The following is a 21,948-nucleotide window of genomic DNA, read 5'->3' as shown; positions in this document are numbered from 1 at the left end:
GAGACATTCTTGATAAAAATCGGCTGCCACCTACCAGGATGCTGAAGATGAAATGAGGGTGGACATTTCAGCAAGACAATGATCCCAAACACACAGCCAATGACACTCTGAATTGATTTCAGAGAAAGAAAATAAAGCTGCTAGTATGGCCCAGCCAATCACCTGACTTGAATCCAATTGAAAATCTATGGAAAGAACTAAAGATCAGAGTTCATAGAAGAAGACTGTGTGTCTGGAAGAATGGGCCAAAATCACACCTGAGCAATGCATGCGACTAGTTTCTCCATAGAAGAGGCGTCTTGAAGCTGTCATTACCAACAAAGGCTTTTGTACGAACTATTAAATAGATTTCAGTAAGCGTGTTCAATACTTTTTCCCTGTCTTTTCTCATTATTACACATAACTTAATTTATGGACATCTATGGTTTGATTTCTTTGCATGTGTGGATTGCGTGGGCTGTGGCTGACATTTGGTAAAAATTTCATCAAAATAGCCCCATTACAAATATATTTACTAAGAAAAATGTTGATGTGTTCAATACTATTTTTACCTGCTGTATACAGTCAGGTGCATAAATATTGGGACATTGACAGAAGTTTCATATTTTGGCCACTATTCACCACCACAATGGCTTTGAAATGAAACAAACAAGATGTGCTTTAACTGCAGACTTTCAGATTTAATTTGGGGGTAATCGGTGTAGGAATTACAATGGTTTCTATATGTGCCTCCCACTTTAAGGGGCCAAAAGTAATGGGGTTATCAACTCAAAGCCTATTTCATGGACAGGTGTGGGCTATTCCCTCGTTATTTCATTATCAATTAAGCAGGTAAAAGGTCTGGAGTTGATTCTAGGTGTGACATTTGCATTTGGAATCAGTTGCTGTTGACCCTCAATATGCGATCCAAAGAGCTGTCACTATCAGTGAAGCAAGCCATCATTAGGCTGAAAAATCAAAACAAACCCATCAGAGAGATAGCAAAAATATTAGGTGTGGCCAAATCAACTGTTTGGAACATTCTTAAAAAGAAAGAACGCCCGGGTGAGAGGTGTTCGGAGGGATTGGCTCTGATTAATTCTCAGAGGATTCCTCTGAAATTTAGAGACATCGCCTGGCTCTCCTCCCATGGAAGGCTCTACGTTAGAGGTAACCTTAAAGTAAGAAGTGCCGATGATCGTGGTTGTCTACGTGAGGAGTGTCTAGGGGAGGAGGAGACGATGGACCACTTCTTCTGTAAGTGTCCCTATAACATAGAGGATTATAAAGGAGTTTCAAGACGCTTGCGTATCCCTTGCCTTTCGGGGCTGAGTTACCCTGAATGGGCTTATGGGGCATTCAAGGGGTATGGTAGATTTGATTTGTGCACAATTTTTTTAGTTAGCTTAGTAGTACGGTATTACACATGGAACACACTGTGTCAATTGGGTATTAGGGGTAAAGTCCTTCCCTGGATATCGGTTGTTGGGGAAATCTTGCATGAGGTGAAACGAATGATGGACATGGATAAAGGAAGAATGGACGCCGTCAGTTGGTCACAGTTGTGGCGACATCTGAGGCCCCCTTGAATGGGTAGCGAAAGTTCGGTCCTGAGTCTTTTGTAACTGGTTTCTGTCGTTTCCTGTCCTTCACTTTCTATTAATTAAATTACAGAGGAATGCTTTACATACATCTGGATGATTGACTTACCTTTTCGATACTTGGGTTGGTGATGGTGGGATGAGTTGGTGGTGGGGGGTGAGAGGGAGGGGGGATGGTCATTGGGTGTGAAGATGGGGGCGGTGAGGGTAGGAGTAAGGGTTATTGATATAATGTATTGGGATGCATTGTTGATCTGATGAAGCAACATATTGTATTATATGTAAATACTGTAAAATGTGTTTTTATGTATAATTATATGGTTGCATTTTGTGTAATAAACACAGACAGAAGAATTATTTCCCTGGTGAAGAAAAACCCCTTCACAACAGTTGGCCAAATCAAGAACACTCTCCAGGAGGTAGTTGTATATGTGTCAAAGTCAACAATCAAGAGAAGACTTCACAAGAGTGAATATAGAGGGTTCACCACAAGATGTAAACCATTGGTGAGCCACAAAAACAGGAAGACCAGATTTGCCAAACAACATCTAAAAAAGCCATTACAGTTCTGGAACAACATCCTATGGACAGATGAGACAAAGATCAACTTGTACCAGAGTGATGGGAAGAGAAGAGTATGGAGAAGGAAAGGAACTGCTCATGATCCAAAACCTACCACCTCATCAGTGAAGCATGGTGGTGGTAGTATCATGGCGTGGGCATGTATGGAACTGGTTCCCTTGTATTTATTGATGATGTGACTGCTGACAAAAGCATCAGAATGAATTCTGAAGTGTTTCGGGCAATATTATATGCTCATATTCAGTCAAATGCTTCAGAACTCATTGGACGGCGCTTCACAGTGCAGATGGACAATGACCCGAAGCATACTGCAAAAGCAACCAAAGAGTTTTTTAAGGCTAAAAAGTGGAATGTTATGCAATGGCCAAGTCAATCCCCTGGCCTGAATCCGATTGAGCATGCATTTCACTTGATGAAGACAAAACTGAAGGGAAAATGCCCCAAGAACAAGCAGGAACTGAAGACATTTGCAGTAGAGGCCTGGCAGAGCATCACCATGGATGAAATCCAGCGTCTGGTGATGTATATGCGCTCCAGACTTCAGGCTGTAATTGCCTGCAAAGGATTTGCAACAAAGTATTAAAAAGTGAAAGTTAGATTTAGGATTGTTTAGTTTGTCCCATTACTTTTGGCCCCTTAAAAAGTGGGAGGCACATATAGAAACCGTTGTAATTCCTACTCCGTTCACCTGATTTGGATGTAATTACCCTCAAATTAAATCTGAAAGTCTGCAGTTAAAGCACATCTTGTTTGTTTCATTTCAAAGCCGTTGTTTTGGTGAATAGAGGCCAAAATATGAAAATTCTGTCAATGCTTGTGTATTGATGTGTGTGTATATACAGTGTGTATCTATATATATATATATATATATATATATATATATATATATACACACACACACACACATGAACTTTTGGTATTTGGATGTCTCAGAATGGTGTAAATAAACGTGAATGGTGTAATTAAAAGATGATTCTGGTTACAAATCATCTTAGCGTATGCTGGCCATACTTGTAGACTGATGCCAGCCTAATTATTAGAAGCAGGTACACCGAGAAGCGTACTGATTACCCACACCCGGTATTGTCTGAAGGGCCCGGCAGGGGTGCCCAGCAAGTTGTGGAGGAGAAATCTCTCCTTCCACAGCACACACTCTGCATTGGGAGTCATTTCTCCTTCTCCACAGCGGGTCCCTCAGAAGCTGTCTAGTATTTTTCATAGTTTTCCCCTTAAGGGGCGTGGTCACACCCCCTTCTCTCCCAGGGCCCTCAGTTTGTCTCTGTGGCCCTGATTAATTGCCGCTCAGTTAAGGAAAGAGTAAAGGTTACATAAAAGAAAAGGAAATATTAGCTGGTAACATTTATTAACTACATCATGTTACACTACAGGTGGCTATTTGTTTTTCAGGATGCAAAGACTAAAGAGCAAGTGAAATTTTACCTTTTGTTCCAGTACATAGGACAGCATTCATGCCTTGTGCACTATACAGATGTTTCCACATACAACTAGCCTTAATACGCAATGCAGCGTGAGTGAGCCACCAGGATTCTGCTTGAGCCGAGCATCTTTTTCACCAATAAATGTGTCTTGGTCGCTATGCAATGAGACTAAGATGCACCATGAGACTGCACTGATTAATTTGATATGTGACACTTGTATGCAACTTAGTCTGTATACGAAGCACAACGGAACTTGGTGTGGAAAAAGCCATGGCCACTGCATCATAGCACATAATATATAGATTCAGTCTAAGATATAAGTGTTGTATATCAAATTAATCAATGCAGTCTTGTGGTGCATATTCGGGCAAAAAACACAAAAAGATGCCCGGCGCTAGCAGAATTGCACAGGACCTGATGCACCAAGACCGGCTTTTTGGCACAACTGCAACAATAGTGTATGAGGTGTGTGTAGAAATGCAAAAATAATTTTTTCATATGCTCCCTCCACGAAAGCCTATTATATACCCTATAATTGGCTAAAATCGTCTATATTCTGTCATTGTCAACATTGACATTTTAGTTTTGACATTCTGAATGACGATATTCTGAATGTACAGTATACCCACTGAGGGACATAAAGAGTGTGCATTCTAAGAACTTTATATGAAAATAATTATTTGTGCTAATAGAAGCATCCCTACGTGTTTGTCTAGGATCAGTCTTCATCTCCCGCTGTTCATGTGTCCTCAGTTTTAATGTGGAAAGGGATAGAACATCCAGACTGAATCACTGGCATATAATGGATGCAGGGTGTGTGGTACACACGAGGCCCTGTGTCAAGGGGGGTCCCATGTGGCACATCCGAACCCCCTGTGTGCCTATGTGTGGCCCCATGCCAGGAGCAATGTTTTGTGTGAATTCTGAACCTGTTGCAGACTCTATGTATTCCTCTGTATATGTGTCATCTCATCGATGGCAGAAGCTATATGGGAGATGCTGCATGGCAAACAGTGGGTTCTATTCTGGGTGCAGGTTGAGAGGCACAGGACCCCCATTGATACAGGTTTTGAAATGCACACTGCCTCCCCCTCCCCAAAAACACACCGGCAGTTAATACACCCTGATCTTGAACATTAAAATCATCATCATAGTGTTTTAGAGGTGTGCTATGGGAGGCAGCCACTGGTGCAATTATTCTGTCAGCAGTGTTGGTCGGAGAGGAGGTGGTATGGAGGGGTGCAGAGAGGGCTCGCCAATCAGAGACATAATTTTTGGACACAGCCCTTCTAGGATTGCTAACATTATGGACTCCGGACAAATGCCCTGATTTCCGGACTGTCAGGAGCAATTTAGGATGGGTGGTAACCCAGTGCATCTACTATTTAGAATAATGGCCTGGACAGTGTCACACACCTGGTGGTAGTGGCACCAAAACTGTTTCTGCTCTAACACTGCAAACACAGTTGGTGTGTGATGATTGGTTTCAAGTCCTGACTCTGGCCCTGATTCAGAGCCGGACGCTCTGACAGAGCGCTCGCTCTGAATCAGGGCCGTCCCTCTGAATTTTAGAGCGGCCCCCTGGACGCTCGCATAGCTGTGGGTGACCACCCACAGCTATAGCAAGCGGCCAAAATGATGGTCGCGATGGTCAAGACCATCGGGCTTGTGACGAGACCCTTGTGGTAGGGTCTCGTCTGCCGCAAGCCCTGGAGTGCTTTAGGCTCTATCAGAGCCAAAAGCACTCCCACTGACATCACTAGTGATGTCAGTGGGGCCGGCCCCAGACGGTAGGCGTTCCTATGGGAATGCCTTCGTCTGGGCAGCCATGCCCCCGGCACGCCCACCGGCTTGCCCGTCGCTATGTGGGTCTGTGCATGCGCACGACGGAGTCGGCTCCCTTGTGCGCATGCGCACTGGGCGAACATCGACCCGCTTGCGAGCGGGTCTGAATCAGGCCCTCTGTCTGCAAGTCATAGCGAAGCTTATCCGAGGACCAACTATGATTGTTAAACAGTTCTGAACTCTGAAGAGCTCAAGCAATCACAGCTGATTACTGGGCATTACTGTCTTGACACTGGGGGGTCTATTTACTAAGCTTTGTTAGGAGATAAAATGAACGTGATAAGGTACCAGCCAATCAGCTCCTAACTGCCATGTCACAGGCTTTGTTTGAAAAATGTCAGTTAGGAGCTGATTGGCTTGTACCTTATCACCATTCACTTTATCTCCTAACAAAGCTTAGTAAGTAGACCCCTGAGTCTGGCTGCTGGGATCTGAAAATGTTTATGCAGCCTATCTTTATAATTTCTTACCTTTGTAATATCCCTGTTGTGTGTTTTACAGACGTAGGATTTACAGTAATGGGTCATTAGAATGGGTCTGATTTCTCTATAAATGTTCCTATTGCAGGAGTGCTGGTGCTGTCATGGTATCCACCTGGCACAGCAGATGAGAACGGTGAAGCAGTGGAAAACTTGGTTTCCTTGGTTCTGGATGCTGCCCATAGATATAACATAAAGGTAACAGTCATCACATGTTCTGTAAGTAAGGCAGCCATCATTGGACATCAGACAACAAGTTATACAATACAACATGTACTATGGAGCACTAAAAATTGTTATCCCTTATGTAACTCAGGGCCTGATTCAGACCCGCTCGCAAGTGGGTCGATGGTGGCCCAGTGCGCACGCTCTGTGGCTCACTACAAAAGGGGCAGCTGTCAATGTTGAGCGACAGCTCGCCCCGTTTTGTAGGCGTGGCGGGGGGGTGGCTTCACAAATGGAGGCGTTCCCAAGCGAACGCCTGCCGTTTGTGGGTGGCCCCACCAGTGATGTCAGTGAGAGAGCTTCCAGCTCTATTAGAGCCGGAAGCTCTCTGGGGCTTGCGGCCACGAGACCCTACCACAAGGGTCTCGTCGCAAGCCCGATGGTCTTGACCATCGCGACCATCATCCTGGCCGCTCGCAATAGCTGTGGGTGGATACCCACAGCTATGCGAGTGGCCGGGAGGCCTCTCCAAAAAACACCCCAAAAAAACACCCTGATTCAGAGCGAGCGCTCTTTCAGAGCGTCCGGCTCTGAATCAGACCCTCAGTCCTCAAGTCACCCTAACAATCCGGGTTTAAGGATATACATGGTCGAGCACAGATGGCTAAATCAGATTGAATGAAGTACTAATTAAATACCAAAGGTAATTGTGTGAACTATGCGCATAGTTGCCTGGGTGCTTCTAGTGTGTAAAGGGTGTCACGTAACCCATAATAAAAATACAAAGATACAATTTCACACAGGTGCATCCTTGTGCTAAGATTACCAACAGAGAAATATGCAGTTCATCCAAGCAATTTTGGTGATTATGAACTTTCTATTCAATCTCTTTATACTTCCTTCTCTTTTGCTGTATTTTGGTCTTCCTCCTGACTTAAAAAACATATAAAAAGGAGAACCATATAGTGTAACACTGTAGAAAAAATAAGATAAAGGATTCCTTCCCAGAGTTTTGTCTCTGGGATGGTAGACTAAATGCACTTGTGGTATCTGGAGGTCCTTCTCCTCTTTGGCAGTTACACCTTCCTTGATAACAATATCTTCAATTCATATTATTATCAGTACTCCTACCATTTGTGCATGCACAACACAGGGAACTGGAGATCCAATAGTGTAACATCGTTTTATTAAAAAAGCATGCAAATAATAAAAAATAATATCATTGACTCCTACCAGATGGAATGTCTGCACCAAAAGAGTAGACACACAAAGCATGTGACAATCATGAAATTAGGCATTCCCAGGAACAGGATTCCCTCACACAAATTGAGCAATAGTTAAGCAGTTGCAGTACCAAATAGCTTCCAGGAGAGTAGTCGTAAGCCAAGCACAAGGCTGGCAGATAACAATACATCAGGGGCATCTTAAGAGAGGAGGGGGCCCATGTGTAGTCCCTGTGTCGGGTCCCCTCCTCTCTCGCTGGCAGCCAACTGACGAGGGTGGCCAGCCACCGCAGAGTCATTAGACACTAGAGTGTGCCCAGAGTCTACTGCGAATGCGCAGAATGCCAGAAAAATGGCTGCAGCTGTCCGTGGTCCCGACGCGGGATCACGGACAGCTGAGTTTTAGATAATGTGGGTGCATGGTGTGCAGTGCAGGGTCCCTCTGGACTCAGGAGCACGTGTGCACTGCACACCCTGCACCCATTGTAGTTACGCCCCTGCATCCAAGTATCTCTCACACAGCTGCACCAGCCTTTTGTGCTATATAACCCTGCACATGTGTGTCTAATTATACATAGATCTGGTAATTTAGCAGTTGGACAAAACAACCTGGTATGAGATGTTGTTACCATAGCATTAAAACGCCGGCGACGGCACCACATATCACACCACTCATGGCCCACTCTAAGCTCGAATGCACTCATTTTTGTTCGAAGCCCCATAGTTTTCATCGAATTCAGGCTACGTAAAACGTGACTGTTACCGTGCTGACTCGCACCCGTGTTAGATTAGCAGCTAATTGCTTTGACCCAATAGATATGAAAGTGACACATAGCAGTTAGAAATGCAGATTCTCTACCAGACGGTAAGGTGAAGTGCACTACTGAAAGCATTAATTGCATCCCTCTCTCACAGCCAGCACTCAGCTACAAAATGAGGGACGAATCCCTCCCACGGCCCTCTGAAAAGTTCTCTTTATATATATTATATTTATTTATAACCAGAACGTGTCTATATTACAGGTTGCATTTCACATCCAGCCATACAAGGGGCGTGATGACCGGACACTGCATGATAATATTAAATACATAATTGACAAGTAAGTTCTTTGAGTATCTGTTTTAATAGAAGTTTTGTTATGACAGGAACAGTAGGAAATCATATAACGTAACTACAAAACAATTTACTATTTTAACCCTCCCCTCCTGAGATTAAGGAGGATGTATTTTTTGTAGTCATTATTCAATATCGTTTGACACTTAATATTAACTCTTATCTAATTCATGTGAAATAACTGGAGCTGAATTGATCAACATGCCATAAATCTGGGCCTGATTCAGCAAGGAACGTAGTTGCTTATATGCACTCGTATAACGGGTGGCCATTGTGGCCTCAAAGTGAGAGCATTGTTAAATAGTGATCCAATTGTAATTGCTCAGATTATTATTGGACATGTTCATAAATCCTTCGGCACTGGGGATGACAGATGTATGTGCACTTATTATCCTGTATGGTCCATAAGTTATCTGGTCACTCATCCAGAGCACTAACAGTCACATGTGTGAGTGTTACATTTAGAAGGATGTAATGTTGTGTTTGCACTTCAGTTGCTGATTAATACCACTTAGTGATCACCTTCACCAAATACAATATAGTCACACAATACAGTCTGGTAAAGCACTACTTGTTGCTGGGGTAATAGTCCAAACAGTGTTTGTGGTCTCAAAATTCAAACCGCAGTAGTCATTCCTGAGGTTACGTATGCACAATTTCCTCCCGGTGTAACTTCAGACCCACACTGAAATTACACTCGGAAGAAATGGTGCATAGGTAACCCCAGGTTTGACTACTGCAGTTTGAATTTTGAGACCACAAACACTGGTTGGACTATTACCCCAGCAACAAGTAGCGTTTACCGGACTGTATTGTTTGACATGTGTGAGTAAGATAGGCAGTGATCCTGTTGATCAACACTCAGGACAAGCATCAGGACCGCCGGTATGTAGCCTACTTTCCAATATCACAGTTTGTTATTGTCTAATCACTGCAGGCAGGATGTATCATACATTTCATGTGATACATTCCACAACTCATTGCATGCATAGTGATGTTTATTAATGCTATATGCATAAAGGAAAGGATAGCTCTTCCAATTAGAGCTGTCATTTGTGGTGTGACTTCTGGGGTTATGACCCGGAAGTCCTACTGCGCATGTGTGGAAGTCAGCCAGCGCAGGGAAACAGGGAAGGATCCTTTTGAACCCCCCTCTCTGGGGAATTCTATGGTAAGAAGCCTATAGGCTTCTATACGCAACACAGTAAGAAGCCTATAGGCTTCTATACGCAACACCATATGAATTTGCCTAACGGGCACAAGCTCCGTAAAGTTTCACTTTCCAGAGCTTGGTACATATAGGCACATCACAGCCACATAGCATTCTATGGTAACTGCAGTGCTGGTTGGCCACAGCGGATATCTCTGAGATCTGCTGCCGACCACTTCAATGCATATTATGGTAAACCACAGAAAACAGCAGTTTTCGGAGGTTTGACCTCATTTTTAGGGTTAATACATCCCGTCCTCTAAGTCTTATGGAATTTGTTGATGATCTTATAAACTTTCTTGTTTTTCAAATTGTTTTCTTCTGTCTTTTTAGTTTTGGATCCCATGCAGCTTTCTACAGATATAGGACAAGTACCAGCAAAAGCCTTCCACTCTTCTACATTTATGACTCGTATTTGACGCCACCTGAGTCCTGGGCAAACTTACTGACAGTGACTGGCTCCCATTCTGTCCGTAACACTCCTTATGATGCGGTCTTCATTGGCCTGTTGGTAGAGGAGGGACATAAGCATGACATCCTTACAGCTGGGTATGATGGCATTTACACATACTTTGCCTCAAACGGCTTCTCCTTTGGTTCTTCTCACCAGAACTGGAAAACCATCAAAAGTTTTTGTGATACAAACAACCTCATGTTTATCCCAAGTGTAGGACCTGGTTACATAGATACCAGCATCAGACCATGGAACAACCACAATACCAGGAATAGAGTCAATGGAAAGTATTATGAGACAGCGCTTCAGGCTGCTCTCACTGTACGACCAGAAATAGTTTCCATCACATCTTTTAATGAGTGGCATGAAGGGACCCAGATTGAGAAGGCCACTCCAAAGAAAACAGCCACTCGCCTCTATCTAGACTATTTACCACACCAGCCTGACCTTTATCTTGTTCTTACCAGGAAGTGGGCAGAACATTTTAACAAGGAGAAAGACCAATGGCTTATGTGAGCTCAGAGCATGGTACATGTCTACCTGGAAAGAAATCATCTCCTATACCTATTCTGGCTGATCAGTGCAGACTCGAGAGAACATGCTGACAAATGGAGTACCAAAGACAATCCAGAGATTGGGCCAGTATCCGCTAATAATGCTGAGTTGCACCTCTTTAGTGAATAACAGGTTAAGTCTTAGTAAGACTAAACAATGTTCAAGTGAAATAGTTTAATTGGTAATATCAGATTCAGAAACAAAAAGGATTGTTATGTAATATCTTCTAAGGGTGGACCTGTAAAATCAGTCTTGAAGTCAGGCTAGAAGATAAAAACCAGTAAGTGTCTGACAGACACTTTATGAATGTCAGTTGATCCACTCCAACAATGAATGAGGAAATCACATCATGAACAATACAATGTAAATGTGAAAACCTAAGTTAAACCTTGATACTTTGTTCATCCCTTCATAGCAAAGTCATTTTAAATTGTATGACCAATACTAGTACAAATGCAGGAACTCTTTATTCAACCATTATCTTGGCCGCAGCACCTGGATCATTTTTTCTGAGCAGGTCAATATGTCAAACAGGTTCTCCCTTAAAATACTGATTGGTGTTTTATTGTAAATACCTTTTACCTTCTATGACTGTTTCCTTGTTTGGCACATTGCTGATTTATTAGGAAAATAATAGAAAATCTTAAAAAAAAATATTTGTCTTCATATGTTTTTCTAAATACTTTTTAATACTTTCATTACAACACCAAATGTATCAATTTTGCTATGATCTGGTATAACGTAATATACGTCATGTGTTTTGTAGGGCAGCCAGGAGACGTTTGTATTTATTTCTTGACATATTTGACTTTCCAAATTTTTTTTGTTTGAGTCACATTGGCAGAATTAGACAATTACTAACTTATGAGTCATTCCTTTATATATTAACAGATTTAGGCAGGGGTCTATGTAGCAAGCCTTGGAGAGAGATAAAGTGGACGGAGGTAAATTACCAACCAATCGGCTACTAATTGTCATTTTTCAAACACAGCCTGTAAAGTAACACTTAGGAGCTGGTTGATTTGTACTTTATTTCTCCCTACTTTATACTTTATCTCTCTCTAAGGCTGAGTACATAGACACCTAAGTGAAACCTCAAATATATATTATATATATATATATATATATATATACACACTACCGTTCAAAAGTTTGGGGTCACCCAGACAATTTTGTGTTTTACATGAAAACTGACTTATTTATGAAATGAGTTGCAAAATGAATAAAACATATAGTCAAGACATTGGCAAGGTAAGAAATAATGATTTTTATTTGAAATTATAATTTTTTCCTTCAAACTTTGCATTCATCAAAGAATGTGCCTTTCACTGCAATTACAGCATTGCAGACCTTTGGCATTCTAGCTGTTAATTTGTTGAGGTAATCTGAATAAATTTCACCCCACGCTTCCTGAAGCACCTCCCACAAGTTGGATTGGCTTGATGGGCACTTCTTGCACACCATACGGTCAAGCTGCTCCCACAACAGCTCAATGGGGTTGAGATCTGGTGACTGCACTGGCCACTCCATTACAGACAGAATACCAGCTGCCTGCTTCTTCCCTAAATAGTTCTTGCATAATTTGGAGGTGTGCTTTGGGTCATTGTCCTGTTGGAGGAGGAAATTGGCTCTAATCAAGCGTTGTCCACAGGGTATGGCATGGCGTTGCAAAATGGAGTGATAGCCTTCCTTATACAAAATCCCTTTTACCTTGTACAAATCTCCTACTTTACCAGCACCAAAGCAGCCCCAGACCATCACATTACCTCCACAATGCTTGACAGATGGCATCAGGCTCTCTTCCAGCGTCTTTTTCACTTGTTTTGCGTCTCACAAATGTTCTTCTGTGTGATCCAAACACATCAAACTTCAATTAGTCTGTCCATGACACTTTTTTCCAATGTTCTTTTGCCCACTTTTCCTTTTATTGGCTAGTCTCAGATATGGCTTTTTCTTGGCCACTCTGCCTAGAAGGCCAGCATCCTGGAGTCGCCTCGTCACTGTAGACATTGACACTGGCATTTTGCAGGTACCATTTAATGAAGCTGCCAATTGAGGACTTGTGAGGCATCTATTTCTCAAACTAGAGACTCTAATGTACTTGTCTTCTTGCACAGTTGTGCACCGGAGCCTCCCACTTTTCTTTCTACTCTGGTTGTTCTCTGAAGGGAGTAGTACACACCGTTGTAGGAAATAGTAATGTGAAAAACCAAGGCGCTTGATACCAAAAAAAATATCAGGGGCTTGCTATAGTATACACTACACCTATTTGATAGCCAGCCCTCCGAATTAGGGGATACTGGATAATCCCCTAAGGTAAGTAAATAGTAAAGAAAAGTGCGTAGGGCGCTAATCAAAATATAATGAATATTTAATAACACATAATCATAGCACATATAATGGACAATAAATAATCATAACTAAAATCGAGATACAAGGAATCTGTGAAAAATAAATGAAGAATATAAAATAAAAAGTAAAAAACTAAATGAAATAATTAAACAGAAAAGTCAGTATGCACCACATGAAAATACATATATAACATAAGGAGAAACACTGTCTCTTGCAGAGCACCAATCAATGCTGCTTGGCAACATAGAAACAAGAAGTAAAAAAGTAATATTGTATTCTTAAATTATCACAAATGTAACTCCATACAGGATAGATAATACATATCCTTTAAACAACCCAGTGTTTGTCGAAAAATAATTTTCAACACAATTTCCAGGCAATAAATCGATATATATATATATATATAGAGAGAGAGCTTCTTGTTTTACTAATATATAGCGATTCCAAATAGGAACAGAAAAAAACTTTAAATGAATCCAGGAAGTCACTGGTATTAATTAAGCTCTGGAGTATCAACATGGGTTGCCGGGGCAGATTTTAACAGCATGCATGTGTATTGAGTGTTATCTAACTCAAATCTTTTAACGCCAGTGGTATCCCTTGTGTCAGTCACGGTGCTGCTTGGCAGGTGCAAGATGCCAGCAGTATTGTTACCAGTAGCCGTGTATCATCCCGGTATAGCAGGGAACCACAATCATGGGAAGCGGCAGCCCATAGACCCATAGCCTGTTCCACACGTGAGCACTTGTTACGCGTTTCTCCGCCTTTAGCTCATCGGCGGTTTCCTCAGACAATGTGCTCCCACGTCTCAGCAGCCGCTACAAATACAGGTCTTCCGTCAATTAGTAACAGGTGTATCACCCGGGCGCTGTATTACGCATGCGTTGTAGGAAATGTTCAGTTTCTTGGCAAATTCTCGCATGGAATAGCCTTCATTTCTAAGAACAAGAATAGACTGTCAAGTTTCACATGAAAGTTCTCGTTTTCTGGCCATTTGGAGAGTATAATCGAACCCATAAATGTGATGCTCCAGATACTCAAGTAGCTCAAAGGAAGGCCAGTTTTATAGCTTCTCTAACGAGCAAACCTGTTTTCAACTGTGGTAACATAATTGCACAAGGGTTTTCTAATCATCCATTAGTCTTCTAACGTGCTTAGCAAACACAATGAACCATTAGAACACTGGAGTGATGGTTGCTGGAAATACACCTATGTAGATATTCCTTCAAAAACCAGACGTTTGCAGCTAGTATAGTCATTTACCACTTTAACAATGTATAGAGTGTATATCTGATTAATTTAATATTATCTTCATTGAAAAAAAACAGAAATTTCCTTATTTTTGAAGAAAGACACTAAGTGACCCCAAACTTTTGAACGGTAGTGTATATATATATATATGTATGTATGTATATATATATAATATATATATATATATATATATAAATGCTTTTTCTTAGATACTGAATACATGTAGATTAGTCATATTAGGTAATCATTATAGGATATAGAAGTGTGTGTGTTTCCTCTCTGTATATGAATTTACTTTTATTTCACATTATTTTAAGTATTACCCAGTGGTCAGAATAGACAATAATGTTGCACTATCACTTACTGAGAATCTGTACTGGGGGCTCTATTCCTCATAAAGATCAATCTTAATTGATTTTAATCAATCAAAATAGATGTTGTGTTTCTGGGGCTAAATCACGTCTATTTACTAACACTTAAAAACCAAATGAAAAAAATGTCTGCTAGTAAATGGGTGATTTAGCCCCAGAAACACAACATTGATGTTGATAGATTTTGATCGATTTTAAATTAATCAAAACTTGAGTAAATGTACATTTTAGACAAAAGCAGAGCAGAGCGAAAGGTAAAATGTGAGCAGGAGGACCAATCAAAAGCTAAAAATTTTTCATTTTTATTTATTTTTCAACATTTTATTAACAGCTTCAAATAATTTCAATCATTATACAAAGATCCTGCTGGGAGGATAAATGCTATAAAATGCAATTTTTTAAAGTGCAATGTTTAAAAATAAATGTGGATATATCATAATGCTTAGAGATTAAAAAAACATTTCACTGCAACTGTTTTATTTTAGTTAAGGAAAAATGGTGAGGAACATAGGGAAGGAAGGCAAAAGTAGGAAGCTGGTTCCCCCGTACTTGGGGAATTGTAAGCTCTGGATGAGCTACCTCTTGGCACGGTCTACTGTCAAAGTGGAGGTGGTATGTTGAGTCCACATGGCACAGGTGTTATATAGTATTCCTCAGTATTCTTATCATGAACTCCATCCTGTAAGTATACCAATTTTTTTCCAAGAGCAGCCAAAGATCATGGATTATGTTCTTTGTAAAATAAGTGTAGACCTTCTGCACTGGTGGGTAACAGTGTAGTTAATTTTTCCTTTTCCTTCAAAAACAATTGTTATACTATGCAAGGAAAGAAGTTATTCTTTACATGGGCTGAAGATCATAGGACTCTTAGATATTTGCAATTTTAGCAATATTTCCACTTTAAATATGGGCATAAAATATAGGGGTGTTACACTATTCACAAATTCCATTTAATATGGTAATCAAGTAGTTTTTTTTTAGAAATTGTATTCTGACTGCACTATTTTCTACATTATCGTAAAATATATGTTAAAATGTATGTAAAATTTTTGCCATCTTAAGTATGCCTATTGTGTCAATATAATTAAAGGGCGGTCTGTTCCCCCATGTAAAATGCCTGGAGCTTTTCAATTTGAGACCATTCGGAGGTGCCGGCAGAAATAAGCAATTAACTGCAGCAATGGGCTAATCGTGGGTTGATCACGGGTCTTTACCCAGGGGAACAGGCCACTTGGATCAATACGTGGCTAAATTAATCTATCACTTTAACTACTAGAATGAAGTGCACCATTCATGATCTCCTGAGAAATGTTTATCCCTTCAATAAATATATTCGTTTAAAGGTGCATTTGTTTATATTTCAGAAGAGACCTCCTATTGCTTTTTGTTATGTATGTAGAAGATGAGTCCTATCAGAGATTTAAACTTCCCCTCTTTGTATTCAAATATCTTATAATATTTTATTAACCGATACACTCAACATTTTAGATCCATGATTTGGGACAGTGATCATAGCCACATTGTGATGGAGGTGTACCTAGCACTAATTTAGTGCCAGGCTACCCCTTAGCAACACCCACTCATAACCGCACACAGCAGAGCAGTGGTGAATGGGATATGTCTCCCAACTTTCCCACTGCAGCACTGACATGTTATTGTGATGGTTGTGAGTTACGATTTACAGAGGATTTTTTCCAATTATACGAGAACCCTAACACATTGCTCATTCCTTCCACTTTGGCAAGCAGATTATTACAAACACAATATTATTCTCTAGTCCTTACTGAAAGGTTTTAGTGTTAATACACGAATAGTACTACTGATCACATTCATTTGCTGCGTCAAAAGTGATAGTAGCACATTCTCCTGGTTGATATCAAGTGTTGATACAACCTTTAATAGAAAAAAAAGAAAAGAAAATGCAAGTGGCCAAACATGTACTAAGAACCATATTTGTTAGCGTTTGCTCTAGATTTTGTGATTATCAGTATTCTTAGTACTTAGAGAGTGCACCAACATTTTTTTTTTCTCTGCATGGCACTACACGTCCCAGCATGGCATCACCTCTTATAAGTTTAATAATAACATAATTATAAACAGCAGTGTTTGTATGACAGCACATAAAGTAAACATCATAACTTTTATAACTCACAGTTCTGAACACATTTTTATGTAGTTTAAGGGCTGAGTCAATTAGCAGTGAAAACTGCATTTTTTTTCACCATTGCCGAAGACGGACGTTTTTTTGACAAAAAACGGCGAACATTTCGCCAAAAGACAGGCGAAATAAGCAACGGGAGAAAAAAAAACTGGAGAAAAGTTTTCTACATCCCAGACCAGGAGAAAAAAAAGCAAAATCCCTATTTTTGGCTAAAAATGTAGGGTCTCCTTTAAGAACCCTTTGGACATCCCCCCCCTCCCTAATGGTTAATTCCCAGCAAAAATTTTTGTAAGTAGTGTACTTTGGCAAAAGAGGAGCGCGAAAATTTTGGGCGAAAAAATAAAAATCCTTCACTGTTTGTTTAATATACATGTAGTTCACTTTTTTTATTTTCATTCTTTATATGCATCTGTGGCTGCTCTTAACTATCTCTTTTTCACTGCACTTTTCTTACTATGTCGGTGCCCTGGGGCAACTTAGCTGGGCCAGTTTGGAGGGGTGCTTAACCCTAGTATGTTAGGGACCTACCCTAAAGAGGTTACCTGGATATGGTGGGTAGGCCCATAACCTTGGCCATGATTATGCTAAAAACCTCTATTGATTGCAAAATTGTATTGCATTTATATATTATCAGTAATTTGGAGTTGTGCACCTGAGATTTGTCTGTTCCTGTGCCCGAAAAAATAAAAATCGTTGAAAATGGTTTTAACATATTGGGTCGGATTTCGGGGGGGGGGGGGGGGGCGGTATGGATGCGTGAAGTGTTTTAAACATTGCACGCGGTCGCAGCAGGCTTTTTTTTTAAGTTTTTTAAAATTGCGTTTTTACGACACGAAATTATACTTGCACCCATTTTAACATACCCCCAATGTACGTGGAACAGTAATTTTCTGGAAAAAAAATAGCTTTCTATCTTTTGTCAATGATTTTTTTTTTATTCCAAACCATTTGCGCGGTAGTTTTTCGCCAAAGTATGCAACTTACAATATTTTTTCCCAGTAAGTTATCATTAGGGGGGGTGTCCAAAGGGTTCTGAAAGAAATCCCCACATTTTTAGCCAAAAATAGGGATTTTGCTTTTTTTTCCTCCTGATCTTGGTTGGAGAAAACTTTTCCACAGTTATTCTCCACCTGTTGCCATTTTTGCCTGTTTTTTGGTGAAAAACAGCCATTTTCGCATATGGCGGAAAAAACTTCAGTTTTTGGCGCTACTTGAATACGGTCCTAAGACTGAGAACACTTGATGCAAACAATACAAAATATAAATGATGTTATTTGATATAAAACATAACCCTGCACAGCTTTTAGTTTAACCCTCTTGCTGCAACTGACCAGTCCCACTTGTCACTTTGACGTTTAGCGTATATACAGATGACGAGAGGGACTCGTCATCTGCTGTAAGGTGTTAAAAAAATAACCAAAAGAAACTGTAGGGACCTGTCGGTGGCCATGGGGAGTAAGTGCTGCGCACCTATGGCACAATAATGTTAAAAAAAAAAGAATGAATGAAAAAGGAGGAGGGAGGGACTTTAAGTTCCTCTACCTCACCCACTGTATAAGATGGAGGCTTATTGAAGCAATTTTGAATAACATGTGCAAATGTCTCAATGATCTCGTCAAATATGAATCTGCCAGCAATGTCCCTGTCAATATTGAGAGACAGAAATTATTCTAATACCCCTTTCACATTGCATAAGTAACCCAGTATATTGTTGGGTCGAGGTGCACTGTGAACACACCAAAAGAAAAATTGCCTGGCCCGGCGACTGTGCATTTCAGCCCTGCAATCGAGTTGAACTCGGGAACAAGCCGGGTTGATGTGCAGTGTGAACGGGCCCAACCCGGGTTATCCAACCCTGGACTCAGCAAACAGCGATGATTGGATGTTCCTGTGTCTCATTTGATTATGTCAGCAGCCAGAGCCCTGGGCACATGTGCAGCACACTGCAGACAACAACAACAGAGGCAGCAATCCTGAAGTTAAAGGCATTTATTTAAAAATATGCACTACAGCCATGTCCATTTAGAGCAGTGGTTCTCAAACTGTGTCCTCAGGACCCCACACAGGTCATGTTTTCCAGGTCACCCAGCAGGTCCACAAGTGTACTTATGACTCACTGACACATTTGAAAAGATCCACAGGTGGTTATAATTATTTCAGTTTTGATTCTGTGAGGAGACCTGGAAAACATGCACTGTGTGGGGTCCTGAGGACCGAGTTTGAGAACCTGTGATTTAGAGTGATGAAGAGGTGAGGGAGTTGCTGGCCATAAAGCGTGAGGAGGAAATAAGACAGATGACAGGCACGGTGAAAGACTCTGTTGTCTACAAAAATATAGCAAAGCTCCTGAAATCCAGTGGCTTCCGTAGGACTCAGCAGCAGGTGGTATATAAGCTTAAGGCACTACGAATTTTTTTATGAAAGTGCATGACCACAATAAGAATAGTAGTGGAGCTGCCCGCTTAGAGTGGCAATACTATGACATATGTGCCAGTGTTTTTGGACACACAGCATTATGTACACCTGTCATCCAGCTTAGCAGCAGGGGACAGCAGCCGGGCCTGTGCCTCAGAAACCACCAGCAGTATGCCAGTCTCACAACCATGCCCATCTGCCTCACAAGCAGGCCCATCAGCTTTACAAGCATGCCCATCAGCTTTACAAGCATGCCAATCATCCTCACAAGCATGCTCATCAGCTTTACAAGCATGCCTATCATCCTCAAGCATGCCCATCAGTCTCACTAGCATGCCCATCCTCGCCACTGTTACTACCAGATGACCCAGACGACAGCAATCTAACATTATATGCGGCCCATGATGACAGCATTTCACCAAGCATTCAGGCAGTTGTTGAGACACAGGCTGGTGCCAGTGGGACACCCAGAAATAGCCAAACCCCAGCTTTATGCAGAAACAGTAAAGGTGCATACACACATAACGATTTTTTTAACGATTTAACTATAACAACGTCGTTATCGTTCAATCATTTAAAAAAAATCTTTCAGTTTCTGAGTTATTACGATGAACGATTATCGTTCATGCGCGTTCACGTAAATGAACGATTTTAGTAAACGATTTTCGTTCATTTTTCCCTTGAAATAATGAACGAAAATAATTTACTAAAATCGTTCATTTACTAAATAGTTGTGTGTGTATGCAGCTTAAGTATTAAATAAAAATACAACACACATAACACCATGTGTGGAGGTGGAGGAAGGCCACAAACACATTTGCTAACACAACTGCTATTTTATATACGCTCACTGAAGACTCATTTTTCGTCTTTTAATATTATTTCCACAGTATATACGGTTCCGCCAAAGAAAAAGACCCAATAAAACAGAACAAGCAGGCCGAGTTATGACAAGTGTCCTGGTTGAAAAATGACAGGAAATGGACACTGCAATGTCTGCACAGGAAGACACTCGTCTAGACAGGTTTTTGCAGGCAGAGCGTGATATGCAAAATTAATTTGTTACCCAGCTCATGTGCATGATGGATCGTCACAGTAGGGAATCATATGAACGCCAAAGGGAATCCCAGCAATTCCAGATGGAGTTTCTAGAGTGAATGTTTAGTTGCAGTCAAACCCAGGTCACAGTCCCACCACAACAGCAGGGTCCACACTACCCAAATCATCCTTATCCCCAGTACAATCAGGCCCATTACTATGACCGTAGTCAACATCCTGAACGGCAGGAAAACCCATATTATCCTGTTTACAGGAATTTACCATAACTTTGCCTCTTTAGTTTTAAAATATTTTGCCTACATCCTATGCCTTCTGGTGCTAAAATGTTATATGTTTAACATATTTATGTCGATTTTACAGTTGTTATAACATGTACATATCAAGTAGGCAATGCTTTTACCAAAAATATGCTTTTTTTCAATGTTTTATTTTGTTACATTACATTTTATATATGTTTTAAGACTTATATTGAAATCCCTTTATACCATACATTGTATCGTGTGTTGAAGGTAAAATTTATAAACAGGTACACTGGTTAAACAACACATTTGCCTTTCTTTAGCTAAGTAGTGAAGGAAGGTTGGCTGTTAGAGCTCCCCAAATCTATTCTGCACTACAGCTATGGTCCCCATCATAGGCCTTAGATTCACAGTCGGGGAGATCAAAATCAGTGTCCTGCACAGTCCATTCTGGCAGAAATTGCTCCTTCCTAAGCTCACATATGTTGTGCAGTACACAACACACAGCTACAACGTCAGGCATGATCATGAGGTCCACATCACAGTGCTTCATCAGGGATTGCCAACGTCGTTTTAAGCGTCCAAATGCATTCTCAACAGCCATCCTTGCTGAACTCAGGGTGTTCTGGGCCCAACTGTACATGTTACGTAAAGCCCTTCATTAGCCAGTGCCGTAAAGGGTAGGCTGCATCCCCAATAATGTGAACCGTGATCTCAACCCCATCAACAGTCTTGGATTTCTAATGACAAAAAAAATTGGTAAAATGGAAAAAGCATAATCTCATGGAGTTACATATACAGCACTGTAGATTCTAAATATGTCCTTTGAGCATAATAGTACACACACATAGGGTCTGATTCTGCAATGATCTCAATTGCAAAGCAGTCAGCTTTGCATATGTGATCCTTGCAGATATGGTAATGCAGCAGGAGGCATCACACCTCAATTGCATTATTTATGCGAGCTGCGATGTCCAACACAGCATCGGATAATCTGCGTAACATCGGCCAGCTACGGTGACCCATGGGGTCACACAGTCGGCCACCGCAGTTGAGAGGAAGAGGCCAGGAAATCACCGTCAGCCGACTGAGATCCTGGCCTCTTCCTCCCCCCAGTGGCTGCTGATTCAGACCCACAGTCTGGAGCACGTAGCACAGCATACCACTAAAAATTGATTAAACATCATGGCAGCATACAATAATATTTGTAGTGCCTATTAGGTTCTCAAACTACACATGCTGGGTATTTCTAGCACATGAGATAATTGTAATTGAAAATATTTAGGGATAGAAATCACAGCATGTACAATTGATAAAGTGGTAGTTATGTTTGTAAAGCTAACATCACTTACACCGTGCTGCCACAGCGAACAAGTACAGATAATATATAAGTATAACTGAGGCTGTCCACAAATTGCCTGCTATGACAGATGAGTTGAATATGACACAAATTGA

The 21,948-nt window shown here is 41.0% G+C and overlaps 1 protein-coding gene and 1 pseudogene across 1 annotated transcript in view; both read left to right on the top strand.

Moving 5' to 3' along the window:
- The window catches only part of MANEAL (mannosidase endo-alpha like), a 75,880-nt gene extending 61,507 nt beyond the window's left edge, over window positions 1-14,373 (top strand). Inside the window, exons 3-5 of the mRNA XM_088460560.1 lie at window positions 6,014-6,123; window positions 8,336-8,412; window positions 9,970-14,373. Of these exons, the coding sequence (XP_088316686.1) occupies window positions 6,014-6,123; window positions 8,336-8,412; window positions 9,970-10,606 (824 nt within the window). The 3' untranslated portion in view covers window positions 10,607-14,373. The remainder of the gene's footprint in view (window positions 1-6,013; window positions 6,124-8,335; window positions 8,413-9,969) is intronic.
- A 741-nt stretch (window positions 14,374-15,114) lies between these two features.
- On the top strand, window positions 15,115-20,352 carry LOC148542931 (uncharacterized; annotated as a pseudogene).
- The last annotated feature ends 1,596 nt before the right edge of the window (window positions 20,353-21,948 follow it).

This window comes from Taudactylus pleione, unplaced genomic scaffold (assembly GCF_031769625.1).
Source record: "Taudactylus pleione unplaced genomic scaffold, aTauple2 ptg000007l, whole genome shotgun sequence".
Taxonomy (NCBI): Eukaryota; Metazoa; Chordata; class Amphibia; order Anura; family Myobatrachidae; genus Taudactylus; species Taudactylus pleione.
This window is presented reverse-complemented; position numbering and strand designations above follow the sequence as displayed.